The sequence below is a fragment of the Dipodomys merriami genome, unplaced genomic scaffold (assembly GCF_024711535.1).
Source record: "Dipodomys merriami isolate MVZ:Mamm:240054 unplaced genomic scaffold, mDipMer1.0.p SCAF_204, whole genome shotgun sequence".
Taxonomy (NCBI): domain Eukaryota; kingdom Metazoa; phylum Chordata; class Mammalia; order Rodentia; family Heteromyidae; genus Dipodomys; species Dipodomys merriami.
Window position 1 is genome coordinate 93,031 of NW_027203427.1, and position 24,992 is coordinate 118,022.

The 24,992-nt window shown below is 40.4% G+C and overlaps 1 protein-coding gene and 1 gene segment (V, D, J or C); one reads left to right on the forward strand and one right to left on the reverse strand.

Annotated features, from left to right (window-relative positions):
- Positions 1-9,803: 9,803 nt before the first annotated feature.
- Positions 9,804-11,384, reverse strand: LOC138833357 (zinc finger protein 157-like). The gene is made up of 3 exons (XM_070031740.1): positions 11,013-11,384; positions 9,923-10,607; positions 9,804-9,856 (listed from the first exon to the last, which is right to left on the reverse strand). The coding sequence occupies exons 1-3, from the start codon at positions 11,382-11,384 to the stop codon at positions 9,804-9,806; spliced, it is 1,110 nt and encodes a 369-aa protein (XP_069887841.1).
- Positions 11,385-14,343: 2,959 nt separating this feature from the next.
- LOC138833358 (immunoglobulin kappa variable 2-30-like) lies at positions 14,344-15,141 on the forward strand. The segment is given in 2 exon segments: positions 14,344-14,427; positions 14,810-15,141. Coding segments are annotated over 2 exon segments (381 nt in total).
- Positions 15,142-24,992: the final 9,851 nt, after the last annotated feature.

Genomic DNA, 24,992 nt, shown 5'->3' on the forward strand with positions numbered 1-24,992 from the left:
CTCAGTCAGGAACTCCTTCCCTCACAACCCAGGCAAATAGAAGCCTGCCCACATCTTTGGTTTGGGGTCATTGCTTCAAATTCTTCCATGTATTCCAGTTCCTGAAGTCTGTGAGGACTTGCAATTCATAAGACACATGTTGCTGAAGCCAGACCTGGAGCATGAATCGTGAGAATTTAATGTGTAGTCCTCAGAGCCTGGCTACTTTTAACCCCACTTGAATAGGTGTTCTTGGGGTCTCATTTCATGATTCTATTATCATGTCCCCTCTAAAATGCCAGGTAGCTTTCATACCTACCCAGCAGCCAGCTACATTTTCCTTATTTAGTACCAGTTTTGTCCTACAATGAATGGTAGAGAGAGCAAATTTCTCCCGGTAAAGGCAGTAACAGAGACTGACAGGCCCATATGAGAAGAACAGAAGTTAAATTAAAGAGAATTTGAAGGGGTCAGTATAGCTTTTCAACAGGGAATGTAAGCATTATGCCCACCTTTGGTCCTGAGCTCCAGCCAGACCTGAGCTCCTCCCTGCCCTGGAGTTCCTACCATACAGCTGGCCTCTCCCTCTTTTTGCCCAGACATACTAGAACTCCCATCTACCTCACTTCCTAACCCCTAGACCCTGCTGCTATCTAGCTAGTAGAGACTGCCATCGTTCTCTCTCTGGGAGAAATATGGCTCCTCTAATATACCTTGTAATAATCTTTCTCCTGTGCCTGCCTGCCTCCACATGATACCCTGGCATGGATATGAAGCATCCTTTCATTGATCCTTTCATTGGTGGCCCTACGGGGCTAGGTTCCCCAGTTGATTTGCTAACCCCCTCCATTCGGATGGGGGTCTGACCAGCTTCCCCGGGACCCAACCTGAGAGCCTACACTCTGATGGCCAATGGACCAACAAGGTAAATTTCTCCGGACTGATCACTGTACCTGCTAGCAGCTAATTAAGTCCTACCCCAGGTCAGTGACCAGTTGACTGGAGTCTGGGTTTTTGATTTCTGTACCCCTGCCATTTGACTGAAATCTTGGCCAAGTGCCCTCCCCCCCCATCCCGCCCTTTAGGCCTTCCATGGCCAAGGACCACGGTGGAGTAGGTGATGATCCTTCCCATGGATAGGTCCTTGTTCGAGCTACATTGCACTGCTCTGCAGCTAGCTTTTGGCTCCGGTCACTTACCATGTAAAAGTACAGAACTAAATTTCCTTACACTCAAATTTGACCCCACATTTATGTGAACTCTTGGGCAATTAGACCCCTCTCTCTCTCTCTCTCTCTCTCTCTCTCTCTCTCTCTCTCTCTCTCTCTCTCTCTCTCTCTCTCTCTCTCTCTCTCTCTCTCTCTCTGTCTCTCAAGTATGGATGAGTTTAAGTTTAAACTTCTTCTCTGTGGACCCATTCTTTTGTGGCCTCCCCTGTGAGGTGCCCCACTTCTGCAGCCCCCCCTTTGTAGCTTCCTCCATGAGCTGCCCCTTCCTCTGCGGCCTCCTGTGCAAAGCCCCCACCTATGTGGCTTCTCCTGCAAGTCCCCCTCCCTTGAAGGGCCTCCTCTGTGAGGCCCCCATTGCCTTACTGGACCCCTCCTCTGCCTTTGTAGTGGGGGCAGAACCTGAAGCTCCAGTTGTGCCAGAAGCAATGCACTCTCACTGTCTAAATCTTTAGTTCGCTCTAGCATTGACCATGTGGCAGGTGCGCCATCTTGGCTTCATGGGAGCTCAGCTGCTATCTCGCACCAACTTGATTTTGTGCCAACCTCAACTTGATTCTGTGACCTCTGACCTCTGACCTGACCAGCTGCTCCATTATATCATGTCATGTGTCTGTTCTTGTCTCCTGTGTACTAAAAGTTTGTTGTTGGCCAAGTTTTGTGTTTTAAACTGACCACGTGATTCCATCATAATTAGGCAAAGTAAAATTCCAAAAAACTTAAATGGATGATTTAAAAAATCTAAGCCCTTTCTATAATTTGTGCACAAATATATGTGTCTGTCTGTGTACTTGTCTATATGTTAACGGTTATGGTTTCAAGGTTGCCAAGCACTCTGCTTACTAAAAATCTTTGTCAATGGAAGCTGTGATTAATTTAAATTGCTTTAAAATTTTTTGAACTGATTATAAGCTAAAGAAACTAAGGCTAAGGTTTTAATTCTCCATATTCTCCCCTGTGGGCCGATCAACTCCCTTTAAGATCAAGGGTCCAGAGTGACTATGCCCATGCACAGCTGCCTAAACCAGTGGCACCAGCCTGCAAAAGCCAGTGTAAACCAGGTCTTTAACCAGTATATATAGAAATGTTTGCAGGTAACCAGTGACAGATGCCACATACAAATGCCATAGCCTCGCCCAGACTCTGGCCTTGTTCCATCACACATGACCAAAAGCCTGCTAACTTGGGTAAAACACACAGATATTTGGCTTCTGTAAATGTTAATCCCTGCAAGTTAGACCATAGGGGTGTATGACCAAATGATAAGCGGCCTAAAGGTAAAGGGTTTAGCCCAGTGTTTCAATGAAGCATATAAATGCAGATTAAAGTTGTAAGGTCCACTTCTGGATGGCGAGTAGATTCCACACTTCTCACAGCAAAAGTATCTGCCCAGTACTTGCATTACCTAGGCATCTGGCACACCTGGAAGAGGTCACATATGGATTCAATGTAGCCACACTTTTCCCCACCCCTACCTTAGATAAGGTCTAGCCTAGGGCCAGACACTCTCTTTCCCAGGCCTTTCCCAGCTGCCTGTACTGCCAACAACATGGCCTGGTGCCAGCCAGAAGGATGAATAAACCTACCCCTTACTTGAATACCACATGCATGGTGCTGTTCTTACTCAACCTCTTTTTAAAAATCTTACAAAAGGAACTTTAGAAAAAGGGATTAAAAATGGAGTCCCCTTTGTGAAAATTTGGGAAGCTGTGGGGAGTGGCTGGCATCCCAGACAAAAAAGTTTAAAATTAAAATTGTCCTAAAGGTTTAGTTCAAGGTAAAAGAGATAAATTAAGATTACCAGAGAACTGAGATTGTGTCCCTATTGACATCTGCATAAATCAGTTTCCTAAGCCAGTCAGAAAAATGCTTTTATAAACCTGAGTGCTGAACAGGCTACCTTGCAGTAGCCCAAGATATAAGCCACTTTAAACAGGCTGGCCAGAGGCAATGGGCAGTACTTAGAGCACCAATCAATGCCAGTTTATAAACATCTACTGGGCTTTATTAAAAACTCTTGACAAGTAATTGTTAGTCAATTGTTAACAAGTTATAGGTAACTATCTCATTGTTCTCCTTGTTGCTTTAATTGGAAATAAAAAGGGCTTTTGTAGCAAAGATTCCTTTTATCACAGTTCAAAGCCATCCTGGGCACAAAGAATCCCTCTAAAACTCCATTTCCCAGCTAATCAGCACAGAGCCAGACTGGAAGCATGGCTCAAGAGTCACCTCTAAGTTTCCAGCCGAAGGCTGAAAGTGGCATTGTGACTCTTACGTGGTAGAGCACTAGCCTTGAGCAGAAGTGCTCAGGGACAGTGTGGAGGCCTTGAGTCCAAACTGTAAATGCCAACTGGGACAAGCTATCCCAGCAAAAGACGCTGAGACACCCATCAGGAAAAAGTCCTGACAATGGAAAATCATGGAGAGGAATAAGAGAAGATGATATCCTAAATGGAGTCACTTTATGCTCGTCCTTTCCAAATTAATCAAAGCCGGGAAATCAAGAGAAATAGTTGCTTGCCCTCCTAATGTCCATACCCATCTACCTTTTAACTGGACAAAAAGTTAGCAATCTTGCCTTTGTTGCTTGCTATTTATATTTATAGTAGCTTCTGATTTTCTCCCCTACCCAGTTGCCCAAAAGATCCTAGACACCCCATTCCTGCCTTCTCTGCCCCGAGTCCAGTTATTCCTCCTTCCCTGTAATGGGCTTCAGTTGGGCATATACTCCAAATGAAACATTTCCAGTCCATGGCCAACGTGTGTTCTCCTATGTCATTCATGTTAACTGACCTTGTCAGCTTTTTGCCTGATTTTTCCAAAAGTGTCTTTGAAGAAGATAACATCCCCAGCCCAGGATACCACCTGGAAACAAGTCAAGGCCATTCTGTTCCTACAGGCAACCAGAGACATCACTTACACAGCCCTGCCTTGCCCAGTAGAGACCTGGACCCTAAAGACCCCAGCTCCAGGGATTCCTTGATGCCCCTAGGCCAGCAAGAAGTAGCCAAAAGAGCCCAAGACACCCATTGGCTCAGGTATCTTTAAATATTTCTGCTACCCCCTCCTCAGGTTACTGTGATCCTAAAGCAGAAAAAGTCTTACACCCCTCCTCCAGGATGCTGGAGTCAGGTATGCTATATCTCCAATCCAAGACACAAAAGCCAATTTCAGGTCTTTGATAGCTCCTTCTGGGAATCAATCCCTCCATGGCATATTCCTTTTATTAATTGTCTTGAATTTTAGATAATTATTGCCATGGAAAAAGGAGGACCTTTACCAACCACTGTCAAGCAGATGCTTCTTGGATAGTACCCGCCCAAGCAATGAAACAGGGACCCCTGACTACTTCACCCCTTTACAGCAGGATGTAGTCCAAAATAAATAGCCTCTGCCAATACCCTCTGGCCTGGTACCCCCTATTTTAATTAAACAACAAAGCAGGGAATGTAAGCATTATGCCCACTTTTGGCTCTCACCTCCACCTAGACCATAGCTTCTCCCTGCCCTGGAGTTCCTACCATACAACTGGCCCCTCCCTCTCTCTGCCCAGACCCACCTGAACTCTCATCTACCTTACTTCCTAACCCCCAGACCCTGCTACTACATAGATAGTGGAGGCTGCCATGTTCTCTCTCTGTGGGGGAAATATGACTCCTCTAATAAACCTTGTAATAATCTTTCTCCTGTGCCTGGCTGCCTCCACCTGGTCCCCTGGAATGGATGTGAAGCATCCTTTCATGGATCATTTCAAAGGGGAAAAATTCTAACAAAGACTTGCTTTTATGGATCTTCTGGGACAAGGAATTCAGATATGTAGGAGCAAACAAGATTATACTATACAATACACAAGTTTAACTATTTTCTTTTCAATGCCTTACCTTCTTATTTCACCACTGAGGATTGCATTATAGGACAGCAGTGCTGATAAGTTGCCACATAAGAATTATCAGTGAATCACAGCAATTCCAACTTTCTGCTCTGGATAATAAAGACTTGTGACAAATTTGTAGAGTCCTAAAGTTATCTGTAAATTTCTAGAACTAACACTTTAATGGATAGGTCTTGTGTCAGATGAGGAAATAAAAAGAAATCTTTGATTCTCAAAGAGATCAGTGGTGTGTTCTACCCACAGGAAAAGAAACTTCTGTTGCCTGACCTCGGTCTCCTGAGACTCGAATGTGTAGTCTTACTGAGATGAGGCAGCTGTATGCTGTGTTTAACCCTGACTAGCTGTTGATGATTTGCATGTGCCATCAACCCAGCCTATTGACCTCAGGACTTTTCTCACAAGTTTTCCTGCCCAGGCCAACTTCAAACCAGAATCCTGAGATCTCAACCACCTGAGTAGCTAATACTATATGTAAGATCCACCAGTGCCTGGCAGAAATTATGTGCTTCAGTTTTTTTCTTCATTACTTTTCTGATATCTATTTTTATTCACATATTTTAGCTGAACCTATTACTGAGATTCTGGGATTCTCCATACACTTCTATTATGTACATTAATAATGTCTTTCCACTTTTTTTTCTGTGCTCACCCTCCTGCCCCCTGAACTAGAGCTCTTTTCAGGCCCAAATAATTACTATTCTAACAGTTTTAAGTTTCTTTGAATGAGAAAGACCATACATAATGACCTTTTTTTTTTGCCTGTTTTAGCAGAATGTCCTCCAGTTCCATTCATTTTACTGCTGATTACAGGACTTCATGTTTCTTTATATATGTTGTATATATATGGTCCATTTTGTCGCTACTTTCTCATCTGTTCTAGGATGCTTGATTGAATCCAAATTCACAGTATCACAGTAAATCTAGGGATACAGAAATTCCCTTCTAAATGTTACTTTTGTATGTTGCTTTATTCCAGCTCATGTCCCAGACTATAAGCCCTCTCCTTTCCAGTGTATACCTCCTGTGCTGATTGTAGGTGGAAAGGACTTCTGATCCCCACTTCCTCCTGATTTTTAACCTCATCTGTCAGCTAGTCAGCTTCTTGCTTCCAAGCTAGTCAGCTTCCAACCCTAGACAGTGTATGTGTGCCCACATTTCTGTTTTGAAGCCATTGTCCCAAACTCTCCATGTTTTCCAGTGTCTAAAATCTGGGTGGACTTGAAATTCACATAGATCAGGAGAATTTAATATGTTATCTTCAGAGCTTGGCTTCTTTCGACACCCTTGAGTAGCAGCTTTTGGTGCCTCTCTTCCTCATCCTATCAATATAGCCCCTACAATTTACCAGGTGTTTTTTACTGCTACACAGTATCCAGCTGCCATCTTTTTATTTGAACCAGCTTCGTCTTTCAGTGCATGGTAGAGAAGTGAATCTGTACCAGAAAAGGTAGTAGGGGCTATTCAAGGGAACAGATGAAAAGATTAGACGTGAAATTTTAGAGGAGTGGAGGGAATGGGTATAGCTTTTAGGTAGGATTATTAATCGCCATAAAAGGAGGGAAGACAAAAATTGTAAAAATCTTCCTGAAGCAGTTCTGTTAGCATATGCTACAGAGCGCAGTTGGCCCAGTCCTCATCCCTGTCTGCATCTCTTGGAGACAGAGTTGCCATCACTTGCAGGGCCAGTCAGGGTATTAGCAATGATTTACATTGGTACCAGCAGAGAACACGGAAAGCTCCAAAACTCCTGATCAGTTACACAACTAGTTTGCAATCTGGGGTCCCATCAAGGTTCAGTGAGGTCAATCTGGAACAGATTTCACTATCACCATCAGCAGCCTGCAGCCTGAAGATGTTGCCACTTATTACTGTCAACAGAGTAATAGTTACCCTCCCACATTAATACAAGCAATAACATAAACCTCCAGGGAAGCAAAGGTGAGAGGCTGGGCTGCCCCATCTGCTTATCATGGTGCCAGCATCTGCTGATAGAGCTTTTCAGATGCAGCCAAATTTGAAGGTCACTGGAAAGTATTGGAAGAAAGGTTATATAGGCATCTCCACACCCTAACCCTCTGTCCTTCTGCTCATCCCAAGCAGCACACACCTGACAATGCCTCTTCTAACTTTATAAGAACACACATCTGTACTCATGTGTGGTCCATATTGTGCTAAAATTCTGCAGTCACTCAATGAAGAATAATTCTAAGTATGTCAAAGCGCGTTTTTGAAAAGGAAGACAATATGTCTTGTGAAAAATATTTTAAAAAATAATTTTGTAAAGAAAAATAGTCATTAAAAAGTTTGATTGCCATGGAACAATTTTATTTGAGGTAATGTGATGTTAGGGTATATGTTCATATTGTACACTTTTTTAATAATACAATTAGACAATCAGTCATCACTTAAAACACTTATCAAATTTTTTGTAGTCAGCAAATTTTCTTTTCTTCAGCACAAGAGATCTTTTTTTTGGCTTTCATAATTTTTTTTTATTTTTCATTCACACTGGTGTTTTTATTATAGCTCACTCAGCAGAATAACTAAATGGGCTAAGAGTGAATCAATCACAAGTTGTTCATCACAGGTGCTTAATTAAAGAAAAGAGCAAGCACTGAAGACATTTTCAGGTTCTCCCCAAAGGCAAAATGCTGAGACTCTTGTCTTTATTAATCCACCATATGTTTTAGAATATGTATTTTATTGTAAAGATACTGTATAAATTGGTTATACTATTATATGAATTGGGTCATGAATACATTTCCTATCGAAAATTGTTACCCCTCTGAGAAAGACTGTACTATTATATATGTACTGCAATAAGGACTATATTGTCCATTAGATCTTCCATTCAAAAACTGAACTGGAATAAGTAAGTCATTTGTACTGTAATGCATGGATCACACATACTGAGGGGGACTTAAAGGAGCAATAGACAAAATGTTGTTCACATGTTCTTCCTCCTATCATAACAGTATTCACTCAACTATTGTACCCCTAACCATGTTGGAGATGATCTGAATCCAGTCCCAAAGGGACAGACCTCATATTTCCAAGAAGAGTTTATCAAATTACCCTGATACACCATTCCTTAGTATAAAAGAGGCAGGTTAAAACTTCAATCTCTGAATTCCCACATGCTTTGCGTAATATTGAATGACACCATCCCCACTCAACACGATGAAAGTATGAGAAATGTTGGCTCAAAGAAAGCTGAAGAGTGAAGAATGTTTTCGCTTCACACCTAGCTTACCTCTGCCATGAAGGGTTTCTCTATATAATTTACAGAGGTTTTCTGACGAAGATTTTCCTACATTGGGCTTCTTTCCTGTGTGAATATTTTAATACTTGCTGAAGGTTGGATTCTGGTTGAAAGACTTTTTCTCATGTTTATATTTACAGAGATTCTGTCATGTGTCCAGGTCTCTGATACCTATACAGATGTGACTTCTGGCAAAATGTTTTCTATACTCATAATTTCTTTCCTTTCTATGCTCTCACATATGCTGAGGATTCAGTTCTGATTAAAAGTCATTTTACATATGTTCTATGCACTACTTTCTTTTTCCTATGTGAGTCAGTTCTCTGATGAACATGAGGTATTACTTTCTGATCAAAGGATTTCCACATTTGTAATATTTTTAAGATTACTCCGCTATGTGTGGCATATGAACTTGACCCATGACTACTTGGTAAAGAACTTTCCACAATTGTTACAGTTGTATATTCTCATCTGTGTCTGTTCTCTGATGCAAACTGAGTTAGGAATTTTTCTTGAAAACCTTTCCATTTCTTTTTCCTACATAGGATTTCTCTCCTCTTTGTTTGTGAGGGTGTGTGTGTGTGTCTGTGTGTTTTGTGTGTTCTGTGATGAACCCTGAGCTGTGTCTTGTAGTTGGAGGACTCCACATCTGCTATATCATAAGGTCTCTATCCTGTATTGGTTCTGTATTGCAATTTCAATTTTCTTACAGATCAAAGACTTTCCCATTTGGTACAATCCTAAGTTATTTCATTTGTGTGAGTCAACTTATGTGTGTTAAGCTGTGACCTCCAGGTGTTTCCATACTGGTTGCATTTATAAGGTTTCTCATCTTGTGGTCTGTGATGGATGTTAAGTTGTGCCTTCCAGGTGAAAGAAAATCCATGCCTGCAACATACATAACATGTCTCTCTGGTGGGATTTTTTCTGATGGACAGAAAGGTGTATGTTCTCAGTGAAAGATTTTCCACATAGCTTACATTCATAAAATTTTTCTCCTGTGTGTGCTCTCTGGTGGACAGTAACATGTAGCTCTTGGCTGAAATACTTTCCACACATATGACATTCATAAGGTTTCTTTCCTGTGTGTTTTCTGATGGACAGTAAAGTACAACTTCTTGGTGAAAGATTTTCCACTCAGGTTACATTCATAGGGTTTCTCTCATATGTGTGTTCTCTGGTGGACAGTAAAGTGTATCTTTTGGGTGAAAGACTTTCCACACATGTTACATTCATAAGGTTTGTCTCCTGTGTCTGTTCTCTGGTGGACAGTTAAGTGTATCTTCTGGGTGAAAGACTTTCCACACATGGTACATTCATAAGGTATCTTTCCTGTGTGTGTTCTCTGGTGGACAGAAAGGTTTGACTTCCAGGTAAAAGACATTTCACACATGTTACATTCAAAAGGTTTCTCGCCTGTGTTTCTTCTCTGGTGGACAGTATGTTACTTCTTGGTGAAAGACTTTCCACACACGTTACATTCATAAGGTTTCTTTCCTGTGTGTATTCTCTGTTGGACAGTAAGAGACATTTCACACATGTCATATTCAAAAGGATTCTCGCCTGTGTGTCTTCTCTGGTGGACAGTAAGCTGTGACTTCTGGGTGAAAGACTTTCCACACACGTTACATTCATAAGGTTTCTTTCCTGTGTGTATTCTCTGATGGACAGTGAGAGTTGACTTCTGGGTGAATGACTTTCCACACATACTACATTCAAAAGGTTCGTCTCCTGTGTGTGTTCTCTGGTGGTCAGTAAGATTTGCCTTGAAGGTGAAAGACTTTCCACAATTGTTACATTCATAAGGTTTCTTTCCTGTGTGTATTCCGTGATGGACAGTGAGAGTTGACTTCTGGGTGAAAGACTTTCCACAAATATTACATTCATAAGGTTTCTCTCCTGTGTGTGTTCTCTGGTGGTCAGTAAGATATGCCTTACAGGTGAAAGACTTTCCACAAATGTTACATTCAAAAGGTTTCTCTTTTGTGTGTGTTCTCTGGTGGAGAGTAAGCTTTGATTTCTGGGTGAAAGACTTACCACACATGTTACATTCATAAGGTTTCTCTTTAGTATGTGTTCTCTGGTGGATAGTAGGACACGCCTTCTTGGTGAAAGACTTTCCACACATGTTACATTCATAAGGTTTCTCTTCTGTGTGTGTTCTCTGGTGGACAATGAGGTTTGATTTCCAGGTGAAAGAATTTCCACAAATGTTACATTCATAAGGTTTCTTTCCTGTGTGTGTTCTCTAGTGGACAGTAAGGTTTGACTTCGAGGTAAAAGACATTTCACACATATTACATTTAAAAGGTTTCTCATTTGTGTGTCTTCTCCGGTGGACAGTAAGGTATGCCTTCCTGTTGAAAATCTTTAAACATATTTTACTTTCATATGGTTTCTCTCCTGTGTGTCTTCTCTGAGAGACAATACAGTGTGTCTTCTCAGTGAAAGTCCTTTTACATTGTTTATATTCTTCAACTACAGAAGACACATGAGGACTATATACAGCACACATCTTACCAGGTTCACTGAAAACACTCATGTTCTGACACTCAGTGACCTTTTCTGTCCTCATTCCTACGGAGTTCCCATTATTCTTAATCAGTTCTGACTTCTGTTTTGAGCTCAAATTAAAACTTTTTATAAGTCTCACTTTTGCCTCCCCTGGATTACTATTCATGACTGCTACTTCAGAGAGATATTTATTGTGACTTTCCTGACAGGTGCTAATCACATCATCCTCCATTTCTTGGGCATCGAAGGACATGAGGTTGCTATAGGTCTCCAGCATTACATCTCTATAAAGGGTCCTCTGACCAGGATCCAGATCCTGCGACGCCTTCCAGGTGAAGTTCACAGCCACATCATCAAATGACATCAGCTTCAGAGATCCATTCATTCTGTCTTGCTGCTGACACTGAGCAGAAGATTCTGGAAAAATGGCAGAGATCCATTCATTCTGTCTTGCTGCTGACAATGAACAGAAGACTCTAGAAGCACGGCTGGCATATAAGGCAAATGACATATTCAGAAATGAATCAGTGAGATTTTGGGTCCAGAATTTCCTCTTGCAAACATGATACATGGGCTGACATCAGTTCCAAAGCCTGAGATTCCTTCAAGTTACAGCTCCCAAGCTCCACTGCACAGAGCTGGGCGCCAGCCTCCTGGCTCCCACATATGGAAGGCCAAACTGTACTTCAAGGCACTTCCAGCAGCCAGGCAAAAAAAAAGACGGCTTTCATAATTTTTAATATGTTTTGTCTTTTCTTTTTTGTACCAGGGATTTCAAGTAACATTTTTACAACATATCCAATGCTTTTAACTAGTTACCAAATATTAATTTATCTTGGATGCTGAATGTCAAATTGATCATTATTCTCCACATGATTCTCTCATCCTATGACAATAAAAATGGAATGATTTTTTTGAAACTTGAGGAAATATAATGACAAAAATAATAAATAATTTGCAATTCTGCTTTGGAAACTGCAGACAGAGTTTTTCTGTTGTTTGACTCAGATTATTAAAGCACACTTGATTTCTAGCCCAATTCAAATAAATCCACATATATCTAAATAAAAATAGGCAATATGTGAATAGATAGAACATATTTAAGACATTTATAAACCATATACTAGGTACAGTTACATAATGACATATATTACACCAATGTTTACCAGTTTAATCAGAAAAAAGGTCTTCCATGTACCATGCAGATGTAATAAGAGCCATAAATTCATATTTAGTATTTATATATAGAACTATACATGGAAGAAAGGGGTTGAGTAGAGAGGGATGGGGTAGAAAAATGAAAGAGGTGACATTAATCAAGATACATCATATGTATAAACTATGTTTAATGGTCACTCTTTTATACAACACCTATATATAATAAAAATATAATTAAAAACAAAAATGTGTATGAAATTCTCATTTGTCATGACACTCATCTCTGTCTGTCAGACAGGATGTGGATGGATAGGGTTGAATCTCATCTGATTCAGAAAATCCACAGTAAAGCAGAGAGGGAGAGGACTGCTGGGAAATGCACTTCCTGAAGAGACTGTGATGAAAGGAGCTCAAACTAATGACCCATTGCGGTAATGGTTAGGAAGGCATTGCCCAAGACCATATTCACACCTGCTTCTTCCTATCAGGAGCTTGTAACCATAGCCAGAGTTCACTCGGTCTCAGTCCATGGAAAATGAATATTGGCATGAAATATGTAAAGGACACTTCTCAAGCAAAAAAACTTCTTGACATATAAGAAAGAACATAACTGAACATGGATGCAATATTATTTTTTGTCAGCATCACTTAGAGCATGTTACAAACACAAAATTACAAAATGACCTCAGATGTACTGATTTTGAATCTGCACTTCAGCAAGTTAACAAATGATCTCTGTAAGGTTTAGGAAGTTGTATTAAGATGAGTATCAGAGGTGGAGGTTTACTTTTTATACACCAGTCTATTTAAGAGTATTTCTATTTAAACCACTTCTCTCATACCCTCCTCTCTCCCCTCTCTCTCCCCCTTTCTCTCTCAATCTCTCTCTCTCTTACTCTCTCTCTCTCTCACACACACATACACACACACACATACACAGATCTGTGTCAATCATTTACCAAAACAAATTTATTGGCACAAATTCTGAATAAAGAAGAGTGTTGCTTAATGCACAGTGTTAGAAATAAAAGTCCACGATGTAGTATCCTCATCTGTTTGAGCTCAGGTAAGGCCTGTCCTGTCGTGCCACAACAGTGTTAGTAAAGAGGAAACAAGCTGCAGATGAGATGGCCAAGCACATGGTTGTGGTCACTTTATAACAAATGACTGTTATGAGAACTGACTCAATCCATGAGAGCAGCTTTAATCCTCCTGATGGCCTGCTCACTTCCCATAAGGCATCACTGCTCAAGGCCATGTGGTCCATCAGCACGTCTCTTTCTCCATGTGCACCTTCTTCACAAGCATAGAGATTTTGGAGACAAGAAATAGAGACAGAGCACTCTGACACAAATAAACAAAGACTAGTTAACTAGATTGGTACTGCAGACATTTAAAGATTTTATGTTAATTAAAGGTAATGAGAAATATATTTATACAAATATGTATTAATATAATTATCTTAAAGTAGTCACATCAGTACATTTCAACTCAACATCTCCATGTATGAGTATACTACATCTTGACTGAATTCAAACTTCTATTACATTCCAGGTAGGATTTTTAAGAAATAGGTTGATTAATTAATTAAATATAGTACAGGATATTGTTGTATCAAAATGGTTACATTGAATATACATATAGATGAATATATATTCACACTTTCATGCATAAATATTTCTGTCATATTTTTCATTTTAAGACAATTTGGTCATTACCTATAAGAGAAAATTGCTCTCTATGTCAATTTTTTTGCTCTAAGTCTTAACGGGAAGTTCCTATGGAAACAGACTTTCTAACACTTGTAGCTAACATCCTGAACAGATCATCTGGTAACTATGGATATCAGATGCCTCTTCATCTACTCAACTCTCTGCTCTTAGTGGTCAATTCCCTTGAGGATCACTGAGGAAAGAGGGTACTGTGCCTTTCCCTAGACTAGCTGAGGAGATTCATGGGAGCTAAGGCATGATATCTATTCATTTCCTAGAGATGATCCTGGACATAAGCCTGCCTATCATTGGGTCCCTGATACTGTTCTATGGGGTGAGAGCATGTGCACCCTACACTTCTTGGAGAAACAGAACATTTACTGTGGGATCCTTCTTTCCAGTGCTGCAGAAACCATGTAAATTTTTGGTTATTACCAAACACTGAACACTTCTGTTGTCACTTTTCTTAGAAGAGCAAGCTTTATCCTCTATTTTCCTTTCCCCACACTGTTGCCCCCACCTGGCTATTTGCATATTGCTCCCTAAGGAGGACCTTCCTTTCTAAGTCTGAAATAAAGACTGAGTGCTGCTGAACTTGCCTTTACCTGTCAAGACTCCTCATTTCACTCCTAAAAATGACGTTCTTGTCTCGGCTCGTGTGGCTGTTAATGCTCTGGATCCCTGGTAAGAGCAATGGGAGATGAGGAATGAGAGTGGGTGGGAGGGTGAGCTCTTAGCACTCATGGTGCTCAATCCACATTTTAGACGTGCAGATCTTGTTATCCATGATGGGGCAAATGAAGAAAAGGTCTTAGGTAGTCAGAAACGTTCCAGAAAGTGCTAGAATTTATGCTTGGATATATATTCTTCTGGTTGAGAAGACTGTTGGTGACTCCTAGAGACTCATTTATGGTTTCAAACGTCTGATCTTTAATTTTTGCTATTTTTACATTCTGGGTCAAGGCATGATATGAATAAAATGCAGTATATATCAAAATACAAGTAATACATGCGTGTCTGTCTATAGTTGTGAATAACCTTGCATTTCTTCTTATTCTAATTTCAGGATCCAGTGGAGATGTTGTGATGACCCAGACTCCAAGTTCCCTGTCTGTCACACTGGGAGAGTCGGCCTCCATCTCCTGCAAGTCTAGTCATAACCTTCTGTATGAGGATGGACACATCTACCTCGATTGGTTCCTGCAGAAGCCAGGCCAGATTCCACAACTCTTGATCTATAAGGCTTCCAACAGAGCATCTGGGGTCCCAGTCAGAGTCAGTGGCAGTGGGTCAGGCACAGATTTCATACTGAAAATCAGCAGGGTAGAGGCTGAGGATATTGGAGTTTATTACTGCTTGCAACACACACATTATCCTCCCACAGTGATACAGCCCTGAACTAAAACCTCCCTTCTGACTAGGGCAACTGTGCTCATGCATTGGTGGTCTGGAGAGCAGCTGAGCAAATTGTCTCAGGTACTATGTCAGTGTGAGAGTGACTCTGAGTGGAGGTGAAAAGTCTGTGTCAATGAGACAACATACAATCTACAACAACCAGGAGAGTAATCATGCAAGCACAGAAAACAGGAGATATCAGATAAATCTAGTTGTTTGTGTGGTACTTAGGTTTGAACTAATGACTTCACAAGTTCTCTTCCATTTCTGCTACACATCCAGACTTTTACTTCTTGTTGTTTTGTTTGTTGGTTTTTGTTTTTTCAGGTCAGTTTCTGTGGTTTGACTGGGTCACAAACCCAGTCTTTAATTTACTCACTGCATTTTTCTCCTGTTTGACACTAGAAGAGATGGCTGACATAGGAACATGCATGTTTACAGAGAAGTGTAATGTGAGTAGACTTCAGATCATAGGAGAGAAAATACCTTGGCTTCTGAAGAAGAACATTTTGGGCTAAGAAGGATAGAGTAATTGGAACTGGGGTAAGGTGGAATCTCAATGTTGTTTTGATTTGAATTTCTTTTATGGCTAGAGGACTTGAGCATTTCTTCAAGTGTCTATTGGCCATTCTTATTTCCTCTTCAGAGAAGTCTCTCTTTAAGTTGTTAGCCCACTCATTAATGGGTATGTTGTTTCTTTCAAGATTTGTTTTTAGGGGATTTAATTTTTGTGTTCTAATTGTATTTTAGGTATAAGGTCCTAGTCTGCTATATGGCTACTGAAGATCTTCTCCCAGTTTGTGGACTTTCTATTGATCTTGCTTGCTATGTCCTTTGCCATGAAGAAGCTCTGCAGTTTAATTCAATTCCATTTATCCAAACTTTCTTTGATTTGTTTTGTTTATAGGTCTTTTAAAAAATTTATTTTCTTATAAAGATGCTGTACATAGATGTTATGGTTATATCAGTATATGAATACATTTTTTGTTGGGCATTGTTACCCCCTCCTTTGTTTATTTCCCCCACTAACCCTTCCCTCCCCTACTCCCCTACTGTCCATTCCCTCTCACAGCCTCCCCACTTACCCCCAACCCAAAGTTGTAAAGTTCATTTACAACATAGCATCTTGAGAATATCATTGTAGCAATGGATCATCCTGTGTCCTTGTTTCAGCATTTTGTTACTCCCCTTCCCCTCCCCAAATTAGATTAAATGTATATACAAGATGTAAGGTACCAAAATCAAATAAAATGACAACAGGGATATGCCATAGGAGGAAGAACATAAAAAAGAAACAAAAATCACATAGTACATTGAAAACACCAACAACAAAGAAAAACCTCTTTTGTCCATATCTTGGAGTTAATTTCACTTAACATCATCTTATATGGTTATATGTACATAGATTTTGAGCTTTTCTATTGAACTGTTTGCATTTTTTTACTTTCCTTTCTTCTTTTCTTTTTTCTTTGGTTTATTTCCTTCTGTAGCTGCTTTCTTTTTTGCTCCATACTCTTTGTCCTGGTTTGTGGTCATTTGGATAAATGTCCATAAGTGGGGTAGCTTACTATTTTCCTTAAAGGCAGGTTTGTATGTGCCAATTTTAATTTTGCATATCCAGTTACTTCAAAAACAGTATAAAGAAGTACTGATTTTTATCCACTTCAGGATAACCCATCCACAGCTCCGAGCAATAAGGAAAGATAAATCCAGTTCATGGAAATTCCTAATCACCTTGTCCCTCTGTGTCTTTCTGACCCAGACACTCCCTGTGTGTCTCTGGGTGAAGTCTTATAGACAGACTAGCCTTTCTATACTTCCTGTCACCTCAGCCTCTAGACAGTCTCCTGCTGTGAGGAGCTTCCTCCTGCATATGTCAGTCATCCCCAAAATGAAACTGCCATTTGCTCCTGATCACTGATATCATGGTTCTTTTTGTTGTTTGTTTTTGTTTTATGTGATAAGCCCACAGATCTAACAATCCTCCCAAAATTTCAAAACTTCTGAGCCCAAATTGTTCACTCTTATTTGATGGACACAAACAACTTACTTTGAAGAGCTTCTGGCCTGACATCAAGATACCACACATGGTTACAATCTATGGACCCAGACGGAGAACATCAGGCTAAGGAGCCCGAATGGCTGAATACAAAGTGTTCTCTTTAAGTCCTTCCTCCTTTAATTGCCTCTGGTCTTTAGGAAAGATGTTTAGAAGCCTGCATCCCACCTGGGAACAACAGACACTCCTCTTAGGACCTTACTCTGTTTCTTGTCCAGCTTGTGGTAACCATCTCTGGTGACCTCAGCATGTGGTAACATAGGAGAGTGCCATTTTATGTCAGTCACCAGAGGACAGTTGCCTGCCCATATTCTCCTTTAATTCTATAGATAGTGTACAAAAATTGAAATGGCTCCTTTCTTTTTCTGTGTGCTGGTTCTGATACTTGTATCCAGAGCCTGGGAGCCAAGGCTAGCACTCTACCACTTGAGCCACAGCTCCACATGTTACATTTTTATTAGTTAGACTGGCTTTGAATGGTCATGCTCAGATCAAGGCCTCCTGAGCAAGGAACTAGGATTACAATTGTGAGCCACTAGCACCTGGCTGAAATGGCTTGTTTTGGCCCAAGACGAATTGTGGCAAGTTTTAATAATTTCTGTAGAACTGAAGTTCCTATATTAAGACTGAAAGCAGCCAATAGTAATGACAGTCTCTTTAAGGGTTAATCATTTATTTTCACAAAAATGGGAATATATTTACAATAGAAATATCTTTAAAGAATATATTTCATCTATTATATTTTCCAGCAGTAAGTTCCAGTAAGTAAGGACATGACATACTTCATATTGTTACTTGTTTTCCTAGAATTCGAATTTGGTATTTAGTAGTAAATCTGAGTATACTTTTATTAGAGATCCAAAACATGTTTTTTTTTTTCATTTTCCTTTAAAAAATAGTATTAGCATTGAGGAATTACACAAAGGGATTTCATTAGGATATTTACAACATGAATACCACAGACACTGAGCAAAAATATAAAATATATTATTCTTAAGATATATGTGTATGTGACACATACATATATGTCAACCAAAATTTTCAATAGTTAAAAACATTAAACATTAACGAAACTCTTCCAACTGATACACCATGTGAAACATGATATGGTTGGTACCAGAATAGTTGATTACAAAAATAAGGGAAGCATTACTTCTTGTGTTACCTCATGCAAAATATTTAAGTCATTGGACAGGATGAGAACAGAGTGCAGGGTTCATGGCTTTGTCTTAGCTCCTTGTTTGAGTTTTAAAGTCATGTTTAAGTTCCTCTTCTTCAGTACATATCAGTTCCAGACATCAGAGCAGACTTCTGATCTCTCTCTCAGTTCAAGCACCACTACAGAACCTTGAGTCACCACCTGCTCAGGAGTCACCTTTGTCACTGCTACTCAGGTCAGCCAGACTATCCTGTCCCAGTTCAAGTCCTCCCTATGCCTGTCACTGATATGTCTAAGGTTCCACTCCTTCCCCTGGTGGTCAAAGCTGAAATAGCAGCAGGTCTCAAGTATAGGTGTTCATTTATTCCTATCATCAACACAAAGGAATTATTTATTATTATACACTGATAGTTATTATGAACAATCGCCAACAGTGAAGTTTTGAGTATATCAAAGAAAATCAATGATCTTACAGAGTTTTCATTTTAATGAGACTGACAGAAATCAAATGAACAAATCCTGTTTCTATGGCTGCTCCTAACTTACTCCATTGGGATTCTCATCCCCTTTTTCAGTGTTGTTGTAGCTTTTGAACTTAAGGCCTGAATGCTGTCCCTGAGTTTTTCTGCTTAAGGATAGCACTGAACTACTTGATCCACAGTGAATTGTGGTGAATTGGAGGTAAGAGTCTCACAGAGTTTTGTGTGTGAACTGGCATTGACCTGTGATCCTCACAGCTCAGTTTCCTGAGTAGCTAGAATCACAGGTCTGAGTTACTGGTCCCCAGTTGTATTCTCCCATTTTAAGCAATGTCCTTAATCAGGGCACATAGTATTGGGCTTCCAGTTCCATTTAGTGTCTCCTAATTTATAATAATGAACAGAGAAATAGACAAGAAGTTGAACAGTTGAACAATTTTATTTCATGTAAATTAAACTCAACTCTACGCTCACTAGTGGCCAGTTATCCAAACTAAGGCAGAGGTCTTCTAATCCATCCTGTGTTCACAGCTTGAAGCAGTACACACTGGTCATTGAGGATGATTACTGTCTGATGAAATCTATATAAACCAACCAAGGCCTATTTTTGGCAGAGTGTGTATTTTTACTATATTCATAATGTGTTTCAATAAAAAAGTAGCCTGTCCATTTATTTTGAGGGAAGCATTTGAGGGTAACAAAGAGAAAAAAAACGTTAGTCTCTTATATCCCCAAGATTCTCAATAACCCCTTTTAGTGCTATGACTAACCTTTTCCTTCTCTGATTAAGTGGCAGCATTGGTCCTTAATTGTAGAGTGGACACTTGCTTCTCTAAAACACTGATTTTGCCTTCTTAATTCTCAGGTATCATTTGGTGTGCTGTTCAGTTTTGAGGATGTTGATTGCCATCACATTCCATAGATTAGCTTCAGCCTCACTAACTGGACTTTCAGAGAAAACATGTCCTAGGAGGCAATATCATGTGGTTATCTATCCTCACGAAGCATATTACCTGTGCTTCCCTCATAGAGAGAACACTGTAACAAAGATTGTTGGATTTCAGTCTTTATTCACATCCAGGCCCAAGAATCTCTCTCTCTCTCAATCTCTCTCTCTCTCTCTCTCTCTCTCTCTCTCTCTCTCTCTCTCTCTCTCTCTCTCTCTCTCTCTCTCTCTCTCTCTCTCTCTCTCTCTCTCTCTCTAAAATTCCAAGGGATTTCTAGGATTTCATGTCATGAGCAGAGGAGGATGAGCAAACATATATTTTTTATTGTATCAGAGCCACATTTAGGAGACATATATTTTTTTCTAGTCCTCAGCAATTTAATACATTTGTCATAGTTTTTTCTGTTCTGTTCTTGTTTGGACATAGTAATGAATAAACTCCATGTGGGAACCCTCCTCACTTCACTCTAGCTTCACTGCCTGTGGTCTTTGTCCTCACTGCCTGGAGATGTCCTCTGCATACTGTGTGGCTCCAGTTCCTCATCCTCAATCTTGGTCATGTTGCATTTCACCCCATTTTTTTGCCTGTTGGTGTCTCATTCATTGACATTACCATCACTTAGACACTAGAGAAACTGGAGGGGGATATAGGGATATTCAGATGCATGGAATGGAGTAGACTAAAGTAAATGTGAGCCCATGGGTTAAAGGACAACTTAGCAACTGAGGGGCCACAGTTTCAGATAATAAAATTAGAAGACACACTGCACTGAAAAGCTTATAAAATGACTAGTGTTGAAAAGAATAATGGTTACAAAGCAAGAAATAGAACCAAGTTCTTTCCTTCATATGAGGTTGAAAATTTAAAAAAAAAATCTAATGAGAAATGTCTTGGAGGGAGACTTTGGGAAAGAACATTCACAAGAGAAGAAAAGCCAATATTCATCAGGAGTGCACAGGGCAGCAATGCAAACACCATGGGCTGGTCTCTACATTGCAGATCATGAATTTTGGTTGCACTTGCTTTGTTTTAACATGGTATTTTAAAAAAATGTTTAAATCCAGCCTGCTACCTTGGGAGTCATTCCGTCTTTGGGAGAACATTTTTCAAGGACAAGTTAGTGATGTGCAGGTCTCAATGGGACACATGGTAACTTTAGTTCTGGGCTTTGACCTCGATTTCCACCACCCTGCATCTGTGCTGGCTTTGTTGCTTTGCCTAGCAGTTGAGGATTTGCATGCAACCAGAGCACAGCCCACTTATCCTGAGAACTTCTTTAAGGCTGCTCAAATTCTGTGTATCAGTCAGTCCCAGTCAGGACATACCATGGACATGAGGGCCTCTGCCCAGCTCCTGGGGCTCCTGCTGCTCTGTCTCCCAGGTAAGGAAGGATAGCACTTCTTCCACCCTGTGGGAGAAGTCTAGGTCTAGAAGCCTGGGTCTTCATGGAAGTTCTCACAGTATAACTAATTGGATGGATATTTGTCTTTTGTTTCCATTATCAGGTACCAGTTGTGACATTCTGATGACCCAGTCTCCATCCTCTCTGTCTGCATCAGTAGGAGACAGAGTCTCCATCACCTGCAAGGCCAGTCAGGGTATTAGCGATGATTTACAATGGTATCAGCAGAAACCAGGGAAAGCTCCTAAACTCTTGATTTACTGGGCAAAGAGATTGGAATCTGGGGTGCCATCCAGATTCAGTGGGAGGCAATCTGGGACAGAGTTCACTCTCACAATCAGCAGCCTTCAGCCTGAAGACTTTGCAACTTACTACTGTCAACAGGGTAATAGTTACCCTCCCACAGTGGTACAAGCCATAACATAAACCTCCAAGGGAAGCAGAAGTGACAGGCTGGGCTGCCCCAGCTGCTTCTCCTTGTGGTTTCACCTGCTGCTGATGCTTTGCAGCTACAGCCAGGCTCTGAAGTTCAGTTGGGGATTTGGTCCAGGTGGTCAGTGACAATCCTCTCAATCTTAACTGTATTTCTTCATCTCAGCCTCACAGTCATCATCCAGACAAGGCTTCTGCTGTCATAAAAAGAACACAGATCTGTACTTCAGCGCATCTGGAATATGGTATCCAGGGGATATGATTTCCACTTGGAAGGCCTCACAAGAGAGGCATTTGCCCTCCCTTTGTTCCTCTTACACTGTTGCACCAGATTTCCTTCTAAGCCTGAGATTCAAGGTTCAGCCTGACCTTGTCTTGATCCATCATGACTCCTCAGGTCCTTCTTTAAAATGAGGATGTGCTGGGCATTGGTGGCTCATGCTTATAATCCTAGACACAAAGGAAGCTGAGATCTGAGGATTTGGTTCAAAGCCAGCCTGGGCAGAAAGCTGCGAGATTCTTATCTCCACATAAATACCAGAAGACCAGAAGGGTGGCTGTGACTTAATGTGCTAGAGTGCTAACCTTGAGCAAAAGAGCTCAGGGACAGTGCCCAGGCCCTGAGTTCAAGGCCTATGACTGACAACAATAGGGATTTTAGTAAAGTCCTGAGGACATTATTCTCTGGATCATTAGCAAATACAGAGTGAGATGAACAATGAAATTATATAATATGCTGGAAAATTTAGGAACTGGAGATCATGTTGAATAATATGTCAGGATTCCCAAGCCAAATATTCCATGGTCCCACTCATTTGTGGTATCTAGAATTAAATGATGATAATATAACAATAATTAAATAATACTAATAATAAAACATGGTAACAGTTCATGAAAGCAAAATGGGGAAAATGTCTAAAGGGAGATAGGTAAGAGACCTAAGGCACAAATAAATGAAAATGAATTTAAGTATAATATATAATATAATATGTATGCATACATACATATATTTGTGAATAATGAAGTCAGTTATATAAAGTAAGATAATAGGTGTTGGAGGGAAATGACAGTGGAAATACAAAGAAGGTAGTGAAATTTTTCAAAATACACTGAATTTTGATATAGAATTACCATTTAAAATCACCCCATGCTATTAATATATGCAAATTAAAATTTATCCTTAGGTAAAAGAAATAAAATGACACAATTTTACATTAAAGTGCTGAGATTCTTTTGCATAATTGTTTGAGAAGATTATTTAACAAAACAAAACAAAACACCAAATGGAAATCTTGCCAAAGCTTCCTCTAGATTCCAAAATCCACACAAGGATAAAAAAAACCTAAGCCTGATCTTAGAGACCTTGGGAAAGCAGGGGTGATGTTTCCCTTTTGTGCTTAGGAGCTTGAGCCTGGGGAGCTCTATTCCAGGCTTTCCTGGAACCCATGGCAGCTGGGACCATGTTTATGGAAGGGGTAATGTCTCCTCATGTACAAGTTCCTATTTCATATTTCACTTTGAAAGTGTAATCACACAAGACCAGGCTGACACTTCCACCAGGATTCTTGTAGTGAAATCATCAAATACAGATCAGAAAGGTGAGGGAAGGAGGGCTGAAGACACACAGCCCTGAAGGGAACCTGTGCACACACCATATCCAGTTGTGGGAGGTGAGGGGGCTGCACTGTCAATGCTATCCCCAGCAGGGGCCCAGAGTCCTCTGCACTGAGCAGGTAACTGCTTGTTCTCAAAAGAACAGATTGGGTCCTGAGCTTCATGATGCTCAGGCTAAGAGAGAGGAAGAGCCATTGTTCCCTAGAGTTCTTTTTCAGGATCAGAATTTGAAATGATGAGTTAGACAAAGAAAGTATGTTTATCCAGGTGTTAATTTGATACATATGAACAATAGACATGTTACTTCGGCATTCTTTCATTTGTGAAGTGCTCCTATATGTTTTTTTTTAGTTGGTGGGTGTTTTATTTTGTTTGTTTGATTTTTTTGTTGTTTGTTTGTATATTTTTTGCCAGTCCTGGTGCTTGAACTCAGGATGTAGGTGAGGTGTTGTCTTTGAGATCTTTGGGCTCAAGGCTAGCATTCTACCACTTAAACCATAACATCATTTCCAGCTTTTTCTGGGTAATTTATTGGAGATCAATTTATTCCTGATCAGGGTGGATTCAAACCATGATCCTCAGATCTCAGCCTCCTGAGAAGCTAGGATTAGAGGAGTGAACTACCAGAGCTCCACTTCTTCTATGTTTGAATAAGGACTAGAATTAAGAATCTGTCCTGAGGGCCCTGCTGAATTTCCTCCTTTTTCAACCCCCTCAGAAGCCAAGGGAAGAACCCTGGAGCATCCTTTCCAGTCTCAGCCCTGCTCTGAAGTCTAGGTCTCTCAGACTTTCACCTTGTCCCAGAACTCACTTACTTTCATGGCCCAGATTATAAACACGTTCCTTTCCTGAAGCTCTTCCTTCTTTCAGTAAGATCCACAGAAAGTTCCTTTAGTCTCCCCCATCTCTCTGTCCTCAACTTCATCTCTCAGCCAGTAACTCCATCCCTCACAGCCCAGAGCAAGATCTCTGGTTGAAGGCCATTGTTTCAAACTCTTCCAAGTATTCCAATACCTAAATCCTTTGCAGACTTGAAACTCATAAGACAAATTTTCACAGTTGCTGCAGCCAGACCTGGAGTATAGATCAAGAGAATTTATGTGTTATTGCTAGAACCTGTCTGCTTTTAACTCCACACAGGTAGATGTCCTTTGTCATTCTATTAATAATTTGCCAGGTAGCCTTTATAACTTCACAGCACCCATATGCCTTGTACTTGTTTTATTAGTACCAGCTTTGTTCTACAGTGCACAGTAGGGAGAGCAAATCTCTTCCAGCAAAGACAGTGACAGAGATTGAGAGGACCGTATGAGAAAAATAGAAGTTAAATTTAAGAGGAATGAGGGGAAGAGTATAGCTTTCGGTAGTAGGTTCATACATCATCATAAAAAGAGGGAAGAAGAACATTGTAAAATCCTTCTTTGAGCAGTTGTGTTAGCATGTGCTGCAGAGACCATTAACGTGTTAGGAGGAGAGGATAATTAAGTCAAGACTCAGATGCAGTTTACACACTAAATGGTAATGAAGAAGGCTCTGATTGGACAATGACTTATTTGTGGGCTCTGTGACTTGGAACAACTGTGTTATCTCCTTGCACCCACAGCAGATGCTTCCATTTGTGATGCTAAGTTCCATGTGACTACTCTACTCCTTTGTCCTCAAATGTGTCATCCTGCACTATACAATGCAGTGTGTCACCACATGCTGATCTCCATGTTGTGTGGCCTGCTAACTTAACTCTAGCCTCACTTTCTGTTGTCAG